The 21,058-nt window shown below is 41.9% G+C and overlaps 1 protein-coding gene across 4 annotated transcripts in view; it reads right to left on the minus strand.

Moving 5' to 3' along the window:
• Nucleotides 1–15,504, minus strand: part of RUNX1T1 (RUNX1 partner transcriptional co-repressor 1) — a 139,937-nt gene extending 124,433 nt beyond the window's left edge. The window contains exon 1 of one of the 4 annotated variants that reach the window (XM_060610890.3): nt 15,217–15,504. Coding sequence is in view for 1 of the 4 variants with exons in the window: in XM_060610885.3 (XP_060466868.1) it covers nt 15,217–15,244 (28 nt within the window). In the remaining 3 variants the exon portion in view is untranslated. Of the gene's footprint in view, nt 1–7,187; nt 7,350–15,216 lie in introns of those variants that run through there. The other 3 variants (XM_060610884.3, XM_060610885.3, XM_060610887.3) reach the window with 3 other exon arrangements.
• Between the last annotated feature and the right edge of the window lie 5,554 nt (nt 15,505–21,058).

Below are 21,058 nucleotides of genomic sequence, written 5' to 3' on the forward strand. Positions count from 1 at the left end.
GGCTCTGCGCTGACAGCATGGAGCCTGCTCGGGATTCTCTCTTTCCCTCTCTCTCTCTCTCTTTCTCTCTCTCTCTCTCTGTCCCTCCCCCACTCATGAAACCTCTCTCTCTCAAAATAAATAAACAGTTTTTTTAAAAAATAGGAGAATTAGGTTTAATGGGTTGCTCATTTTACTGCTCTTTCATTTATATTGTCCTCTGATATTTTATACCTACTGCCTCTAGCCAAATCCAGGCTCACTTTTGGACAAGTCGATGGAGACTGATCACATCTATGTTCCATTTAGACCTGAATGGACCTACCTATCCTTATTCAATAAAAGGATGAGAATTTATGGTCCATGTTTGCTTCCCATCAGAGGTCAAACCCACATTTGGCCAAATCCTCATTTCTAAATAAACCCAGCTAGAGATGAGAATGAGAATGTGTGACAGGTACGCAAAAGGTAGTCGAGAATACTTGTCTGACACATGGTAAAAGTTACAGAATCCTAACCGTCACTTAAAAAGAACACTTTCACGGGAAACAAGGATTACTATGTCAGTCTGATAAACACCACATTTCCAGTCCCAATATCATCTGCTGTTCTTCCCAGCTGTGTTTGCTCATCACTGTGTACATAACATATGCATAGATTCAGGAAATAAACTAGCAGTCTTTCATGACCTGTCTTACAGCTCACATCTTCCTAGATCCTGAGGTTAGGGAACGGGGCACAGTACATCTCGTTTTAACCACACGGACCAACCGACTTTCTAAGACTTTGCATTTGAGGTGCAACTTGCACCACACGTGCAGCATCCACTGGGGGATGACCTTCCAGGTGCTGGTACTCGGTCTGCCCAACCGGATGTGCATCTGCAATGCTCTCTGCGACTCTGCTGTGCTGGTTCCCTGGCACCACAACTGTACCCCAGCATTTGCAGGTCCCACGACCTACCTTCTTTCCTAAGATCTCTCCGATCCCCTACCTGAGTGGCACAGGGGCACTCCCCACAAGGTCTGGTGGCAAAGGCTTCTCAAATACTCTTCATAATAGCATCAGACAGCTAGTTTTCCCTCCCCGTGTTCTACCGACCACCTCTAGCCCATCGCTGCGCTCGCACTGTTTCCTCTCCTATGATTAGCGGCCACCTAGCTCTCGCGCTTCTTTAGACAAACTGCCATGACATCTCATGACATTTTCTCTATTATTTCTCTGATGCAATGACCAATCCAGTCAAGTGAGGTACCAACCAAGAGCTCATACTTTTAAGGCATTCTCCTTGGTGGCCAAAAGAAGAAAAGCAAAATCACTTCAATTTGGCCTCCCACTGAACTCCGAATGCCAACACAAAAGTCTTCTACAACCAGTGAAGCGAAACTAATTCTCGTGGCTTCCATTGCTAACAAACTTCCAAGTCCTGCCAATTGCAGATATTCCTAGTAAGCAGCAGAAGTTTCTACTGCCATCCTGGATGATGACAAAGTGCTCTCCTTCATCAAATCGTAAGTACGGGAATGCCATAGCTCCTAAGTTCCAAAGAAATCCAGCCCAGTTCCCTCATTGACAATTTCACAAATTAGGCTTAAACTTCTAATAATGCCTAAACTGTTGAAAAACTACAGCATGAAATCAAAGTGTTATTGGTAATAACTGGGCATTTAAAACCAACAGCAGACTGTTTCTTCAGACAATACAAATAGGGTAACTTCAGTCTTAGTTAAGAACTGACTCCTAACCAAATGATAATGTGCCCTTGTTCATTTAAGGAAGCTGTTACTTACCAAATTCTCTCCAAAAATGGTTTATAGAGGTCACCTTCTAAATTTCCAAGTGACTTAAGTCCACACCTTGAGACAGCGGGATACGGCGCATGCCTAGTAAGCACAACTAATCACCACCATGGTTTAGCTCCTAGCCCCTCACTCCTGCCCCCAAGCACCAAGTTCATCTTGTCCGGCAGCCATGAGGTAAAAGCATAAAGGCTGTTCTCCTTGAGCAAAACCTGAAATATTTAATTCCTTCTCACCGCATAAACAGACTCATTCCTCCATCATTCACCTCTTAAAAAGGTAGAGTAACAACTAAAATTTTAGACAGTCATCTGAGATCCAGGATGGCTGTGGAAAAAACGTCTCCCTGTGCTCAATGCCACTTCTTTTCAATGGAGAAGAGTGAGGAGATAATGATGTTCTACACTGATTCTATTTCCCAGCCATATGGAGGGGAGATGCGCCCCCAGCTCCAAATGAAAAATTAAGAAATTTTTTCATTCACCTAACCATGGGAAATTCTTAAAAGTCTCCTCTCAGCATCACACGCAAACTCATACATGAGAGAGTTGAGAAGCCTAAGGAACACTGAATCTGCCCTTCATCTTACTTCTGAAGAATTCACCTGAAGGCTGGAATGCATCCCGCGCTACACAGCAAAACAGTGACTGAGCTGGAAAGGGAAATCCAGTTTACCCATCCGTCAGGGGAATGTACACACCATATCTTTCTTTTTATAATACAGAGCGTTTTACAGCACACAACTATAGCTGCACACTCCAAATAGTGCAGAATCCCTCTCCTCTTAAGAAATGACTGGGAAGTTGGACCTGGCCAAGTAGAAGATGTAGAGATCAAAATACAGTATGACCAAGTGTGGTCAAGTGTGATGGGCCAAGCCTCGGGGATGAGGGACATTGGGCAGAAGAGAGCTCCAGAGATCAATAAAGGGAATAACAACCTGATTCCTCTTGGCTTTGGTGTGGTGCAGGACAAGGGAACACAATTTAGTAAGGGAAAAGCCTGGATTAGGAGGTACTGAGGGATACAGACTGGCAAACACTTGGGCATATCCAAGGATGTCTATCAGCTAGTAGCCAACTCTGATTCCTAGGCTGGGGTGAGGGCATAAGAAAACAATGGGTGCACAGATCGTGGCTGCTGAGAAGCATATTAAGCCATGTATTCAGAAAATAAGCCTCTAATTATTCAAACTTGGGAACAAAGCAGGTGATAAAGTTGGGAGACACAAGAAAATCTCGGGTTTCCATATTAAGGCAAAAGGTCTAGCCAGAAGAGCCACTAAGACATTTCCAAAGTGTTCGAAATGAAGTGATAGGCTGGTTTATAATTGACTTAAAGTCAGTAATGACAATGTATGGGAAGGTTAACCCTAGGCTCACAGCAGATCTCTAATATTTGTCAGTTCTTCTCTCTCCCAAGACCAACAACTAGGTGGTTGGTCAGTGCACACTCAGAAGTGGTCTAGGACCCAGCTGTTGAAAAATTAATGAATCTAGTCAATCACATTCCCTAAGGTACTTAGAGCTGCTGCGACTGTGGGACAAATGGGAAATTTCTACATCTGTGTCCTCATCCGACAAGATCTATATTCGAAAGGCCCTATTCACTCAACTGGTGATTTGCTTTAGAGAGCTTGACCAATGTGAAATCTCCAAAACAAATGCCTGCTCTATTCCCTCAGGAATTGTATTATAAGGTAATCTCAATTAGAGCTATCAAAGCAGTTTTTGTTTTGTTTTGTTTTGTTTGTAAGTAGATCCCTCACAGTCAGTGAAATTGCTAGTGGTTCTCAGCAGCACTGACCGTTTTCAACTCTGGCAAACAGGAGGGTCTCATGCCTTCAACCTCAACCGTGGCACATTGCTTTATCAGTGGCTCCGATGTAAGAGCCACTTTATAAAGCATGACCATTCTGAAGAGTCACAAGAAGCTTCCCCCTGTTGACGCCTTACAAGGTACAGAGGCTTCAACGCCGAAGGTGGCTTCAGCACAAAACAACTTGTGACAAGATCACATCCCTAACGCAGACACGTTTCTTTCTTATACTGATATGTGATTCAATACCATTTCTTGAGAGGGGCAAAGAACTTGGTGCTGTACCAGGGAATACACCCCCATGGCTGCCCAGGTCTCTGAAAGATTTGCCACACTTTGGCATCCAACTGGAAATGACATTTCTTAAAAGCATTATTCTTTGGCTGGTTACATACATGTGATCACAGGTACACACACTCAACACCTCTCCTACCTCTTCTTTTGAGCAGGCATTGCAGAAGAAATGCCGCCTTTGTTAATATCCATCCTACTACTGTGTCCCCATGTCCGTCTTCCCCTTAGTCCATTCTGGAGATACTCTGAGCTTAACTGTGAAGAGTGTGTCTGGCCATTCAAGTGTCAAGCCATAGCTCTAACTGAGTCTATGGAGTGATCACGTCTCCACCTGGACCAATTTCTCTAGCCTCAAGTCAAGCCAAGAGCTGTTGTGGACAGAGTCAATACTGAACCCGATCCAAATGTCATCAGTCTCCCTCCTACCTTAATTCTCTATGCCCAGTTTTACATGGAGAGCAGTGCCATTCGTTTTCTTATTAAAGGGATGAACTATTATTTTTATTATGATTATTTAAGATGTGTGAGAGTTTTCTTAATTAATATTAGATGATTTAAAAAGAACTTGTCTCTCCTAGAAATGTCACTGGTAGAATGCATCCAATTTTTCTCTAATGTGGTGCTTTCCCTGTCCATAAAACTTATTTGATTAGCAGTACTATAGAAGCTAAACCTTTTGTATGCAGGCACTCAAGCATAATTTAATCATTTTATTTAAGCATGAAAAAAATGATTCTGAAAGCCCTGTTAGGTAAAATATCCCTGATTAGTTTAAACTTACATTTGCAGGTATATTAAAGGTGAAATAAATCACAGAATGCTCAGTATGCAACGGAATAGTGTTAACTTTGTTATAACAGTCAGCAGCAAGTTAAAAATTGTAGTACTGGAGAATGCAAGGAACAGGTATCTCAACTTAAATAACTATATTTAAGCAGATTATTTAAAAACAAATTTTGTTTTGTGTGAACCCTTTTTATATTACCAGGATTTTCACCTATGGAAACCTCTTTCACAGTCAAACAAGATAAGGTCCTAATTGCATAATACCATTTATCTGCTGAGGCTAAAAGTGCCAACAAATGAAAATGCACATGAGGCAAGAGATTGTCAGAATAGAAAATTGTCTTTTTTTTTAATTTTTTTTTTTGTTTTTTTGTTTTTAAATAACCCACTCACACTAACAAAAGGCTGCAGTAGCTTCCAAATTATAGGCTGTTATTTTTAGTGGAAGTGGCTCAATATTCATATTGGAGCAGATGCAGCGGTTTAACAAAACAGCTCTTCAAATCCTGCACAAATTGAAAACAGGAAAACTGATTGCATTTTCTCTTATCACTTTCCTTTTCTGAATTGACACTTTTGGCCTTCTGAAAATTTACACATGGCTTTCATCTCAACAGCACCTGCTGATCAAATAGAAACCTAACATTTTCATGAAAATGGTATAAAGGACTAGTTTTGTTCTAAACACTGCAAAGGGCATCAGTCACCTACTTGATGGCAACAATTGCTGTGTATAAAGCATATTCACGATAGTTTTATATTTTCATTGAACTTTTTAAAAAATACGTTAAGTCCCTTCTGCTTTTTTCCCCATATTCACTTCTGTATGACTCAGATTTCTTTGACTCAGTTTTGCCTAATACTTAGTTGGGTTATGCAAAGACTCTGTGAAGTGTATAAAAGGATAGATTATACTAAGAAGATAACGAAAATACTTACTATTTTCTCTGCCTCTGCTTGGAATATACACATATTTGTTTTTACTGATTACGGTCTACACCATGTATATGGGCATAAAATACATATATATCCCATTTTCGCTTTTGTACCCACCAAAAGAAAAGAGGAAACAAAAAAGTCGAAGTCAGGCCCTATTTTGGAAGGGGTCTTACATATTCTTTTATAGACACAGATTTAGCAGGTGCTCTAATGCCTGAGTGCCCCGGACTGGGGCAGCACAGCTAATACCCAAGCACAAGCTGGTAAACACCTAGGTGATGTGACCAACTACTCCCTGGAGTTATCTGAGACCAGGTAAAGATCAATCTTGAAAATGGGTATCCTTATATGCACTATGTGCAAGATTAATAGCTGGGCTGCAGCTCAGCTTTTTAAACAAAAGTGCTCCCCATGTTTCTCTGTGACACCCCATTCTGGGTAAAATTAAAGGTGCTCGTGAGACATGCTACCTGTCGGTTTCTTAGCCAAAAGAGCTCTACCCCTTCTGAAGGATTCCGGGTTGTCCATTCCCATTCTGCCTGGGTGATAAGGTAACCTGAAGGCAGAAATGACATACGGTAATGTATGTGCCACTCTGGCCAGTTGGTCTGTGAATTTCAGTGTTTCATCATGCTCACTGAGGCAACAGCAAACCTGAAATGTCAATATGCTCAGTCAATGGAAGTGAAATAATGGGTCTCTATTGTCTTACCCAATCGATCTGCCGCCTTCGACAAGGAAACATGCCCCCCCTGGCTTTAAACAAATTTTAATTAGGCTTTTAGTTACTGGATCACATTTACCTATGAAAACACCTATGTTGATGATGTGTAGGAGGCAAACGATAATTTCTTCACTTTTATCCATTTTAAGAACATTACAAAGTTGATACCGTAATTTTTTGAAAGACACTCTTGAGTCAATAAAACATGTTTTCACTCTTCTTTTTTTAAACCCACTCCAAGGAAAAAACTCCGTGTTTCAAATCCAAAATACAAATCTACCTAACAGAGTCAGAATGATGTTTTTTTCCTCCAAACCATGTTGAAACCACACCATAAAATCAACCAATTGCATATTAAAAGTAGCCTTCATTCCCTTTGCTCACTCATTCAAGTAGCCACCACCGTTAACATCAATCCAACACCCATTCGAAACAAGTCACACAAAACCAAACACGAAGGATCAATTCCAAAAGCCACTACCCTTTTTGCTCAGTTTATCAATCCTAAACCGAGGGGGTACATGAAACTCCAGTTAAAATAAGGGAGATGGTAGTGACAGCGGGGAGGGGTGGGGGATGAAGAGAGAATAAGACATTTAAGTCATTCAGTTTCGCCTAAGTTCCACGGCCCTTCCCTGCACCACAAGAGAGACAGGCTCACCTTAAAATAAAAATTAAAATAAACTAATCAAGTTGTTAAGCAGCTTTTTTCTCTCCCCTCTTCATCTAAAGGCTTCAGCATTCAGTCAATAAATAATCTATTGTTCCCCCTTTATCGAGTCTCTTTAAACCTATTCAGACTGGCAAAACTAAACCCAATTAAAGATAAGGCCCTCCGGTAATCTCACCTCGGTGAGTCCTGTCTGGATAGCAGAGGTGATGGGAGATAGCGTCCAGGCCAGGACTGATGCCTCCTCCTCAACCCCACACAACAAAAGGCAGATTTCTCTTTCTCCCTCTGCTAATCTTTAAATGTAAATTCTCTCCGCCAGCTAAGAGGAGCGACAGATAACATGTTACATCTTCACTTCTCCTGGTCTTATCGACTTCTGAATCATTTGGAAAGGGAGAGAGGGAAAGAGAAAAGCAGCTTCCCCGCTCCCCCTACCCCCCCTTCCCACCCCTCCTTCCTCCCCGCTCGCCTCCCCTCCCCGTTCACGGAGATTACCTTCTGGCAAAGGAGCGCAGGAGAGGCGGCCGCAGCCGAGGCGGCACCCAGACCGCGGCTTTGTATTCATTAAACACACATCGGAGCTTATCAGAAGTAAAAGGCTTGTCAGGATGGCACATTGTGTGTGAGTGAGTGTGTGAGCGCAGGAGGGAGAGGAGAGAAGCCAACGTGCATCAGGGTGATTACAATATCAGCAGGGCCCAGATGGAAGCAGGAAAATAAACAGAGGGTGCGTGTGAGACGGAGCGGGAGAGGGAGGAAAAGTGGGAGAGAGAGGGAGCGAGGGAGAGGGGAGAGACACAGGCTGGAGGGAAGAAACCAAAAGGGATGGAGGGGGTGGGGGCTCAGGCCCCAGGATCGGGGGGGGGGGGGTGGCCAGTGGGCACAAGGTACCCCAACGCTGGCTGAGGGTGACAGCCAGCGCTGGGGGGTGCCTACAATCCCCAAAACTGCCCCCTCCTCCCAGAAAAAGGGAGGAATGCAGACTAGCAAACTGCATCGCCCAGGTTCCAGGGCCAGACTGTGACCGTTCTGGAGGTTCTGTCAAGGTCAGAAGGGATCAAGAGTCCCCTTTTCGGCAGAGCATAACAATGAGACATTCACCACCTCACCTCCATTCGAATTGCCACAATTTGCAAAACAAACCTATTTGAGCCCTCACAGCAGTTACTGCAGTCTTCCAGACCAACCTCAAGTGGAAGTTCTTGTCCCTTTCTTTGCGGGCCCCAGCACTCCTAAATTCCAGCCCTCCCCTACCCATGCCAATGGAGATGGACACAGATCTGAAATGTCTTTCCCTGGGCTTGAAAGTGTCCCAGCAGAAGACTTGTGCAGCCAGCATCCCTGTGATAAGAAGGACCACTTGTGATTGGTAGCTACAGGTGACTTAGACACCTGCTCCACCTCCAGAAATTGTGTTGGGGGAGGGGGTTCCCTATGTATACATCTGAGAGTCTATTTTGGAGGTGGGAATTTGAAATTGAGGCAATCAATCTCAGCCTGAGCTGCTTCACAGCTCTTCACCCACCCAGAGCCCGAGAATCAATCAGAGAACAAGCAAGAGCTAATGTTCCTCCGTCAGACCAGAGTTCACCCTCCACCCCAGCAGGGTCAGGAGGGAGATACACCTGAGTAGTCCCATGGGAGCCCCTTTTCACTTTTAAATGCACCCATCAGACAATCTGAACATCTGATCAGATCCTTAATGGAGTGCAGATAATGCAGCAAAGAAGGTTATTTTATTGGGGGAAGGGGGCGTATTTGGTTGTGTTGTATTTCAAGGCACTGAAGCTTGGTTAAGAAGCTCTCACTGCAGTATGAAGAGAGCAAGTTCAGAATGAAGGAGCCAATAAACTGCATAATTGTGCATGACATACACTGTAACCCCAGCCGCAGTGAAACTCCGGGTAATAACATAGCTTATATACGGATCTGGATAGAAAGGGACAAAACGGTAGCAGGGAGGGAAGCATAAGGCTACTTAGTAGAGAAAAACACAGAAAAGGAAGACAGTCTCTTAGAGACAAATTTGAGAAGAGGCATTGTTTCATCACCACCCCCCTGCAGAACACTCTGCCAAAAACCAGTTTCATGTGTGGTGGGCCCCACCCCCCACCCCCACCCCCACCCCCACCCAACCCCATGCTCCCACCCAACCCCATGCGCCCACCCCAAGAAAAGAATTAGGAAAAAATTTGACAGGTAAGGCAAAGTGAAAATAAGCTGGACATAGGTGGGGGGAAGGGCACGTGTGAAAAATCTTGTCATGCAATGAATGTCAGATAAAAAGGGGTCTGCCACAATCCTCCAGTAATCCAATAATGTGGAAAACCTCGTGGTTATCACTGAGACGAGAACAAGGTAATATTTCTCCATAAATCTTCAAAAAGTGGCCAGGCTCAGTAGTTAGAGAGGGGTGCAAGTGTAGGAAGTAAGCCATTTGGCAGGGCACCTTACAAAATCAAGTGAACTTTAAATGGGTGAAAATCGGTCATTCTGACATGTTTTAAGTTGAATAACAGATTTCTGGAGTATCATTTGAGTTCTCATAAAAGCTCACCTTTCACCTTTTCTCTAGCTGTTACAGAAAACTGCATTCAGAATAACCAGACGCAATCACACATACCTCCCTCTTTATTACATTTTAGTTAGATCAATTTGGACACAGCCGACATGCAAATACCTGTAAAACCAACACAACTCTAGGAAGAGAACAAATACAACTTACAAATGCCCACTACATTTTTACAAGCTCTTTGGGGGACAAAATGCTATTTAGAAAAACAAAACAATGCACTCCCACTTTCAAACCCAGAAAAGGCTCACTTTTTTTTTTTTTTTTTTTAAAGCATCCAAACACTAAAGGCAGGAAGAAAACTGTGCAAAACCTAATCTGCCAATGTTCTTATTCTGTAAATGCACAGCATTCCTAGTACCACCTTGTTTGTTCATTGACTTTTGGCTCACAGTTCTAGAAAAGATCAACCAATTCTCAAATGGGAAGAATCCATGACTCTCTTCCAAAGCAAATACTTTGCTGCAAAGCGTTCAATTAAAAAAAAAAAAAAGAAGAAGAACGCCATATAATAATCAAGAAGTATAATCACAGAATCAGCGTACAACAGAAAGTGGTTTCTATAATCACAGCTGTCTTAAAGTCCAAGCTGGAGACCAGAAATCTTAATTTCAACTAGTTCTTTTCTTAATAATAGGTTACCTTCCTATAAGAGCAAGAAGTCCATCTGCCCCAGGCAGATAAGTTTGGGAGCATTAATTCAGATAAAAATCTAGCATTTTCTTTCTTTCTTTGAGTATGTGAATTCTAGTGTGCTATAATGTGAGAATTCCAACATATGACCATTATGGCATAATATCTCATTGCTCAGCTTGTCATTATTTCATTTGTAATTCTTATGTTAATTATGTTCATAATTACTATAAACAGATGTGGTAGACATTCATGTGACCTTTCATTGCAGAACGCATTCCTCACTCGTTTTGCTTTAATTTCTCATGGATGTGAAACAGAAATGCAGATAAAAGAAAAAAAGCTTTCTAATGTTCTAATGTCTTACGCACCTAAGTTAAAACAAAACCTCCCTTCTTCATCTGCATTTCAACACATTAGAATATTCTTAACATTTAAGCTGCTTTACAGCACATTTTTAAATTGTACACTGAACCTCACTGCTACTCACTAAATTGTAGCTGGGGATGGCAAACAAAGGCTAGCATCCATGCCTAAGTTGTTTGTCCTTTTTATTTATTTATTTTTTTGAATATCAAAGGTTAATGCAGCAGAATTGTGCTTCAAAACCAAGTGCCTAGCAGCTACATACCGATTTATTCACTCATAACTCAACCATCACCCTCTTTACATAAAACGCATTTACAATAAAATCAGTATGGATTTCATTAGCTGAAAACCTCCTCGAATTTCATTTCTTTGGCCCTAATCTATAATTAGTGTGGACAGACAGGTGCAAACCCTTCTCTTCTACAGATGGCCACTGGAAATGGTGCAAAGTAGCTCCTTCTGTTTAAACAACACAGAGATAACCTGCTCTGTCTTATCACTTACAATTACCTCCATTAAACTGAACTAATGTTTGCTTTAATAAAATGTTCACTGTTCTTTAAACATTATTTAGGAACTCTTATATTAATGGCTGTAAAAAAGTGAAGTTGGAAGGTGTCTCTTTGGGTAATAATAACTTATTCTGGATAAAATATTCCCAGTGATGGATAATACCAGGTTCACAAAGGTGTTTCAGTGGATTTAACGTTGTTCATTATTTTGCATAAATAGGGTCAAATATGATATTTTTAAAAGGCACTTAAGTGACAATTTAACAAGTGCGGGGTGGGGGGGGGCACGTTTTTCCTCAAGTTTAGACGTATGACAGGTTTAATTTTTTTCTTACAGATTTAACTTGCTAGTAAAGAACATAACTTAAAATCCTGGATTGCTTTCAAAGGATATTTATGTTCACTTAATTTTATGTATTTAACTTCTGATCGATGACTCTGAAAGTTGTATTAAGTTCATCATTTTTAAGCCACGTGTAAAAAATTAACTATGACTATAAGTGCACTCTGTAAGCACATGGTTAAAAATTACTCCGTTCCATAATAAATCACTTGTATGAAGCCAGAGATCACGTCTCCCTGCTTCTGCTATCAATAAAGCCTGTGGATCACTATATGAGGAATAAGGTGTCCATAAAACAAAAGAACTTTTAAACACCCAAACAGCAATAAATAGCTTTTCTCACTGAACTTACATAACTTACAGTAATAGACTCCAGTAAAATGCAACTGACTCGGGGTTTTTTTCACATGCAAATCCTGCAGGTGCCAATTTTTCAGACTGCTTTGCTATGAAGAGCTATGTTGCCTGCATAAAACCTCAATGAAGAAGGCTCCGTATTCAGTGCCTGTCAGCTGATGTTCATATCAAAGAAGTGAGAAACAGGATTTGACAGTGAAGAATGTCCTAAACTGACAACCACTGGCCAGCATTCCTATTGGAAGCATTTCTTTCTCGTGATCCCTTTTCAATGTTTAAAAAAAAGAAAAAAAGTGAGTCTTTTTTTTTGGCTAAGCTTCTATTTTCCAATAAAATAAATGATAATGGCATCTTACGTTTGTGTATTTCTTTGCAATTTTGAAGGGCTCTTTTCTCTGCAAACATGAAGACTAACACCCTCGATGGGAGAGCTCATCATCCAATGCTGGCATTAAGAGCAAGATTTCACTTTTCTTCAGGAAGGACAAATTGTGAAAATATTAAAAAGCTGCAGTGCTGTGGCTGCAACCACACACTGCCCTACTCTCTCCAGCAACTTCCAATTGAATAGTGCAGTTTGCATTGTATTGCAAGTATAATGCCTCTTGTTAGGAAGGTCCTTTAAGAATCGTTTTTGAAAAATCAAATTAATAGCAAGTGTTAGTGGGTCACAGAGACCACGCTGACAAAGGAAAATATCATTTCAAAGACTTCTGGGCTGCTTTGAGTTGTCCAAACATTAAGGAAAAAATAGACCATTTTCCCCATTGCTTTTATTAGGTATGAACTGGACTAGGTGTGGAGAAATACACACTCAAATGCTCCCACTCAATATTTAGCTTTCCACATAAAGTGCTGTCTAAATGGTTTACAACAAAATTATTAATGCTTAAACAAAGGCTTTTAATATAAAGTTCTTCTCTTAGCATAAATCTTAGGTAAAGTCGGTTTTTAACATGCACCCAGAATGAGCCTGATTCCTGGGTTACTAAGTTGGAATTTTCTCTTTTGAAAGAATAAACCAAAGAAATACCAAATGTTAAATGCAGTACAAGTAAATCAATGATAGTCTTCAAGTTCCTCAGCATCCATCCTGGCTGAAAGAAAAGCCTGGGTCAAACTAAGATTCCCTGATGAATCCTGGGTGAGATGATCAGACCTCCCTTAAAAAATAACAACCACTAAAAAAAAGGAAAGGAAACCAGACAGCCCTACCTATGCTATTTGAAAGCCCCCGTAATGTTAATACCAAATTAGACTTTTAGGAGAAATCAGGGGGAAAATCCACAGAAGTATGAATTTGCTTCTGTTTGTCCACATCACAGCTGACATAAACACCCAGGTTGGGGCTATGATGGTTTAAGAAACAATGGTGTTTGTTGACCTTTTCTAAGGAACTGTGTGACAGGAGAAACTGGGCACAGCAGAATACTCACATGGTCAAGGCAAAACACAGCGATAAACTAAAAGGAGGCCCCCAACACTAACAAACCGTTTATCACAGAGAAGCTGGTCAATTTGTATTCTAGTGAGTGTGGGCTCACTGGGCACAGAACCAGTTCCACTCCTGTTTTATGCAAAGGGAGGGGGAAGATAATAAAAGCCACTGAGTGCACTTAAAAAGCATACAGATGTTTAAAAGGAGACTAGGAGAGGGGGAAAAAAAACAAAACACAAAAACCTGTAAAACAGATTTCAGTTCACACAGAAGGTAGAAAGAAAATGCTTTGGTCAGCAACCCGACCTTTATCAGGGGATAAATCAATTTGCAGCAGCTGTGGACAGCCATTTATACACAGGCCCTGGGCAGATTAATTAAGGGAAGCGAAGTTAAAAATTCAAGGGGGCTCAGAGTTACATTAAGCACATGAAGTTGGTCTGAAGTGGCCTCTCCAGCTCTCCTGGTCCTCACTCCCTCGCCCTGGCCTCAGTAACTGGTCGTGCAGGACCCTCTCCACAAGGAATAGTAGCTATTCCTTAAAGCGACATTCTGCAGGTTCCCTCAGGGAGCAGCAGCCAGGCTGGGGCAAGCTGGGATTTGAGGTGCCCAATCTTTAAAAAAAAAAAAAAAAAAAAAAAGGCTACGTTCTAAAGACTTCTCCCCTATGCTCAGCAAGGAATAAGGAGATCGAGGGCTGCGAGGCTCCCCAGGCAAACCCTGCAAGCTGAAAGGCCTGGGGCGGAGGGGGTGGATATTATTTTTAGTAACAGTCTTGGTTCACATCCTACTTCCCGGCATCCCAGTACTCAAACTTTTCCAAGGGTTGACCGCCCTTACCAAGAAAAAAAAAGAAAGAAAAAAAAAAAAAAAAAGGAAGAAGAAAAGAAAAGAAAGGAAAGGAAAAAAAAGGGGGGGGGGCGGGGGGTTCAAAAAATGGACTTAAGCGCTTTGGGCCGACACAACCGTCTCTGCTTAAGGCGTCCTGGCCAGCGCAAAGTCCGCCCCGGGAGAGGGGTCTGGGCGCGCCAACCAACCCAGTCCTTTAAGGTTCGCGGAAAGCGGTTGGCAGCGGGGCCCGGGCGCCTCACCAGACCGGCTTCTGGAAAACGAAAGGAATTCGCGGACGCGGCTCCCCGTCTGCGCTCCGCTGGGCAGCAGCCGCCCGGCACAATGCTCCGCGCCCCGCTCGGGAGCCGCGAGGCCGAGTCGGGGATGCGAGGGGAGCCCCCCCAAAGGGCGAGTGGCGAGGGCCCCGAGCGGAGGTCAAGGCAGGTGCGACGCTGCCCAGCGACCGCCGGCGATGGAGTCCCGGACCCGTCCGGGGTGAGAGATGCCCGGTCGGGAGACTCCGCCCGCCCCCTACCCGGGGGCTTCCGGCTCGAGCACCCCAAACGCCCAGTAGTAACAGGGAAAGTTCTCAGGCGGGCGCAGGGCGCCCAGATGCCGCTAAAAACACCCGGACCACAGTCGCAGCCGGGTCTCAAAGTTAACACTTTGCCTCTCCTGCTCTTACAGCTAAGTTTTCCACCATCGAAACATGCCTCTCCCTTCTAGTTAAAACCCCCCACGACGCTGGTTCAGGGCCACCTGCCAAACGCACCGTGGGCACCTTGACCAGTTGTTCTGTCCGGGGGTGGGGGGTGGGAGCTACGCAACATCTTCCTGCTTACATGCCGCTATGATAGAGGGGAAAGAAAAAAATATTTGTAAAAAAGACTGCGCGGGGAATCAAAGAGCGAAAATTGCATCCTTAGCTGACCCGTGAAGTTCAGTGTCATCTCCTACTGGAATCACCCACGATGTTCCCCTCGGCCCCGTGTGTAGTCCTACCCTAGTTGAGCGACAAGCACAGCCTGCAGCCTCTCGGCCGAATAATCCAAATGAAGATGACGGTCATCAGAATAATAATTAACCGTAATAGCCGGGGGCCCGTCCCCGCCGCCCGCCCGCCGGCCCAGCCCTCCCGCGGGCACTTACACTGCACTGGGCTGGAGAGTCCCACCATCCGCCACGGGCTCCGAGCTGCAAATAAAACTTCCCGTCGTCTCGGCCGGCCCGCGGGGCGAGGGGGCGAGGGCGCGGCGCTCCTTCCCCAGCGAGGCCAGAATGTCCGCGGCCACTCGCCCACGCGCGCTCGCCTCGAGGCCGCGGAGTCGCCGGCGGAGCGCCTGCGGCCGTCCGGCGCTGCGCACTGTGAGCTGCGGTGCAAAAAGCCCGGGGTCGGGGACGCCAGCCAAACGCAGCCTCCACGCAGAACCCAAGACTTGCGGAGCTCCGCTCCCCTCCTCCCGCCTCCCTCCCTCCCTCCGCTTTTCTGTTGTTGCTGCTGTGGCAGACAAATGTGATGTGGGGCGCAGGGAATTGCCACTGTCACAGGCGGCGTCTGCGTCTGCCTCGCCCGCCCTCGCTCACTCTCGAGGAAGGCGACGCATTTATCTGCAGGGCGGCCGGGCGTCCGCCGGGGAGCAGGAGCGCCGCGCGCTGTGCGCAGAGAGCGCCCGCACCAGGCCGGCCCCGGCGCGCGCCCGCGCCCCGGGCGCCGCGGCCGCTCGGGAGGGAGGCGGCGGCGCGGCCGCTACCAGGTGCAGGGGGGAGGGCCCGCGGCGGGGTGGGGGGGGAAGTGGAGGTGGGAGACATCTGTGTCGTGCAGGGGTCACGGAGGTCAAGTATATGTTAACAATGGGCAGGCCCGGCTCGCTAGGGCGCGCGGGCGGGCGGCCTCCCTCCCAGCCTCGCCCTCTCCTGTGCAGGCTGGACGTGAGGCTGGCTCCCTAATGATGCCTTCCCGGGCCGCCTGCTCTCCGGCGGCCCGAGTGCCCTGCAGTAACCCAAGACGACCACTTTCCCCGGCCATCTGGAGCGCTCCTGGCTGCCCTGCCTGCGTCTCATCACTGGCTGGAGAGACAGCTCTGCTAGAAATCAAGCCACTCTCAGATCTCCTCTCTAATCCCCTTCTGTTAGCTGATTTCCAGACTGACTATTTGCCTTCGCATTAGATAATAGCCTTAGAGAAAACAATTATCATTTTCTTTTTTTTTTTTTCTCTTTGTTTTTCTACTTCTCCCATAGTATACCGTTTAGAGGGGCCTCTTTCTATCTCACGTTTTGGTTGGATGTGTCCCCCTCCCCCAGACATTAATATCAATACTTTGGGGGGAGGGGAGAGAGTCCCAGAGGAAAAGATAGGGTGAAAGAATTTCAGATATTTCCAGAGTAAATAAATAATCTCTCAGTGAACAGGGCTGACAATTTGTTTGTACAGAGCGAAAAAGGGCTTGAATGATAATGAAAATATTAATATGTAGGTCAAATATGATCAGATAATGGCTTGCAATAAGTAAAATGAAATCTTTTAAAATTATTATGGAACGGTGCCACTACTGCAAGTGTTATTATATTTAGTGCAACAATTTGAAATCCTACCCTAAACCATGTTCTTTTCCCAACTGGCCTACATCAATGCAGATTGTCCAATGTGCATGTTTCTAAATCTCATCTTTACAAAGGAAAAAAAAAAAAATGCTTAAGATAGAGTCCGAGTGGCCTGATGCAGAGGGAACTGATGAGACATTCCTGGATGTTATTTTTTAAAATGGTGCTCCAAATGTGTAATAGTGAGTAATATCCCTTCCCCCATCCTTTTAAACCCAGCTGGAGCTTCCAATTCTGAAGTCTTTTTAGACTCTACTAATTTTTAGCAATTCATTTCCAGAAAACACTCATTGTTCATTCTGCCCTCTCCTTGAGACATTTGACTAATGAATTATAATGGATTAATGAATTGTAATGTTAAGTCTTGGTATTTGATATTATGATGCTGTTAATTTGAATCTCAAATTTTATCAAGTTGGACATTCTATATGAACTTCTGCATTACAGCTTTTTTTTTCACCCCTTGCAAATCTGAACCCCATTAATAATCTTAAGATATAAAATTTACATACGCTACTGTAACACCTTTGTGTAGGAAATATGTCAAAGCTTACTTATATTTTCTGTAGAGAAGCAAAAATATTTTGATATTTTATTATCCTATTACTTGTGTTCTTTCTTCTGCCCAAGTTGAAAATGAATGATTTGGATTCTGGAACAGTACATTTATCCTTATTAATAAAACATCTGAATCAGGAATGGTTCTTGTGAAATAGTGTTACTTCTAGAATCATATTTTAAAATTTAGAATTAAAGTAAATCAACAAGTTTTAGGATGTGAAAGATAGGGGAGAAATAAAATATACATATCATGCCATGCTTTTCTTCTCCCTGTAAATTGTGCCAGTGTAGGTGTGAAATTATAATAGAAATATTAAACTTCAAAATCAATGGACAGTAACTCATAGGAAATCAAAGCAGAGTTTTACATTTCCAGGCTAGATGCACAACACCGGGGCGTATATTTAAATCATGTTTTATAGGATTCTACAAGTCTTATAGGATCTTCCTTTATGCCAGTCATACCCCTGGAAAAACAGTAATCATTGATCTAGTTATATTTCCTTTTTTAAAGAAATACCAATGTTTTCTACTCATTGATGTATTTGGCTTTACATCAGTAGGATATTTCACTAAATCTGAGGGTTTGTTGTTGTTTTTTTTTTTTTAATTCTGATAACAGCAGCTGAAGAACACACATCCTTGAGCTGATACAGAATGACACAGTATATTCCTTAATCCCACTTCCCACACCCTTTACAAGCCTGTGTTCTACAAAACGTATAACATATTTTTCTAGAAGGTTTATCCTTGTATTATCTCCTAATTCCTTTATTTGGAGCAAAAAAGTAACTATGGGGACCAGCTCGAGCATGTGGTGATTCTTAAATTGCAAAATCCAGGAAAATAAAACATATTAAATGAAAAGGAAGGAGTTCATTGATATCTGTGGCGGGAGGGTGTGAATTACCTGGAAACAGTACAGGTCCACTAAAGATTTGCTTACTCTAGCCTTGGAGTAGGCGATACACATGATATAATATTCACAATACAAGAAAGTATTAACTGATACATATTTTTGAAACCAATTTGAGGAGACAGGGATCAGTATTAAGTCTTCCTATCTGCCACTCACAAAAGAGATCAAGTTTCTGTACCTTCAAGAGTGTTTAATTTGCTGCCCCCCAAACTCATAAAAATAATTTTACAAAAAAAGATTATTTAGAAAAACAGACACCTACTAACCCTAATGAAACCATTAAATTGAAAAACAAAATGCACAATAATGTGTTCAACTGTAAAAAAGTCCTTTCTAGCAATTTTCTTTTTCTCACACTTTGGAACATTTTTTTCTCACATCATTAAACTTTCATTAATGTAAAGGTACCAAGTTCTTTCAATTTACAGATTTTTTTTTTTTCAGGAATGTTACCTAAAGGATGCTTTTTGTTTTCCCTTAGGCCAATCCTAAAAAAAAAAAAAAAAAAAAACAAAAAAAAAAACTGAGGGCTTTCATTACACAATTCAGATGAGTGCTTATTACCTTCTTTAGAGATGTGTGATTCAACTCTCACACACACACAAAAAAATCCTATGCAAAATGTTAACAAGTACTTAATTAGCCCTTTTAAATTTTTTTCTTATAGATCTTAAAGTTTAAATGACTTCCAAGCTGTGATTTTCTGTACCTTGAAAAAGTCCTCCTGTTAGCGTAGGTTGATGAAAATCCTTAATTGCCATGTTGCTTATTTCTAACAAAAAATTATTTATTCTTCTATTTGTGAAAAAAATAGAGTATGATAAGCATCAAGAATGGCAAGCAATAATTACATTTCCATAAATTTAGAGCCTACCCACTCTTTGCCATATCTCTCCTTTTTCCTGTGTAATTCTATGTAGTTTACTTCCTTGAGCTTTGCATGGACAAGTTTTATTCCAAATCTTTTCAATTTTGGTATTTAAATTGTTTAAGGTCTCATTTTAGGACACAGACAACAACTTCAGGGATCCTTTTATTTTATTCTATAGTATAGGAATTAAGTCACATATCCTTACTATGCACTCAGTGTACATTATAAATATATTTGTGCTTGGGACGCTTTTAACCTAAGATGACAAGCAGACTTTTTTATGGAAAATGTCTAAGTTAAACCAAAAATGGCTCTCATCATCCCTTCAAATAAACTGATTATTTGGTCTGACTTAGTTGCAAGCCTATAGACGATGAGTTTGATTTTTATTTATAATGGCTACATATTCAGATCGTCATGTGTGTGTTTCTGTAGTGCTTTAAGACCAGTCTGCGCCCAAAAAGCCAAAGTTGCAGAATTTCAGTTATTTATTTAATTTGCAAAGTGAAATTTATTTAACTTTGGAAATTTTCACAAAATAATTCATATCAGTGCTTCTTTAGTGAGTTGTACTCTTTAAATATTTAAATATTTGTATTTATCAGATTTTGACACACTAAAGGGCAGGAACGCATTTACTGCATATGAAAACACACATGCCATACATACATAAGCATTTTTCCATGCATAACTATCTATAATCTAGTAATTATCTCACGTGACGTTTCGTAACTAATCCATGAAAAATAATGATGCCCCATAAAAATCTTATTCACGTGTTTCTAATTTGAATTGAATATTTTCCACCCCCATTTTTGAAGGTTGGTTTTTTAAATATCATAAGCCAGAATAAAATCGTATATCACTTCTCCCCTGCTGAAATTCTATATTCTCCATTTTTTCACGGAATGTGCCCAGAGAACTTATTTTTCCTCTTTTGCTGTATTTTTTTTTTAATTGGTGGTTACTCTGTTTGATTCTCAATTAGGTGTATATTACTGTGATCTAACTGCACAGGAGTCTTCGTTTTGTTCACTGAACAGTGCGTGGCACAAACTAGGTGCTCAAGAAATATTTGTTGAATGAATGGATAAGATTTAAGTTTCATTACTTAGATGTCTTATCTACGTGAGTCAAAACACCACCAACTAGAGTCCTTTTTCACTGAATTATTAGTAACTTAAGATTTTAACATTACCAATATTTTACATGAAGAAAATGTGGGCAACCAAAGAAAAAGGTCTTCCGTGTTGTTTTTTTATGTGTATTTTGATACTGCTTGAAATAATGGGAAATTTGATGTGAAACATATATATGCTTGTGTGTTTTTAACTGTTTACAAAATTCATGTCGATTCTACAATAAACCACAAATATTTCTGAAATTTCAGTTTCCTTTCTACAATAAGCTAGAACATACTCAAAAATACTATGGAAAGGAACCTGAAGCTAGAGGAATCCTAGAGATCAGTGGTTCTTTCCTTTTAACCTCTTATAGGAGTTGAACTACTATGTATTCTTCAGTATATGCATCAATATGCAGTAAAAATTCACAAGCTGGTTCCTTTGTCTGGGGCATGTTCTCATTCTTTCACTTAATTATTGTATCATTGATAATTTATATAATCCAGACTGTTTAAATGGTATTTATATTTAGCAAAGAGTCATTTTTATATGCATATTTATGCCCTAGTTTTTCAGGATCACTGTATCTATGTCCACATTAAATCTACCCTTTAAAAGATGCATATGTTACAGTATTTTAATCATCTTATTTTTCCTAATCCTTTAAAAACATCAACCTACGCCATAGAACACTCCAGTCATATGGGTCTGATGAATCCCATATCACCTCCTAAGACTGTTTTCATGCGGGAATCACTACATCACTGTAGTACATTCACCTCTAGGGAGAAAAACAGCAGCCAGCTGGCTCTCAGCACAGCAGTGAGAAGAGAAGAAATTTTTGGCCAACAAATCTGTAGCAAATATAAACTGCTGTTAATCATGTTTGGCATGAAGTTGTTTTGAAATGTT

The sequence above is a fragment of the Panthera onca genome, chromosome F2 (assembly GCF_046562875.1).
Source record: "Panthera onca isolate mPanOnc1 chromosome F2, mPanOnc1 haplotype 2, whole genome shotgun sequence".
Lineage (NCBI taxonomy): Eukaryota > Metazoa > Chordata > Mammalia > Carnivora > Felidae > Panthera > Panthera onca.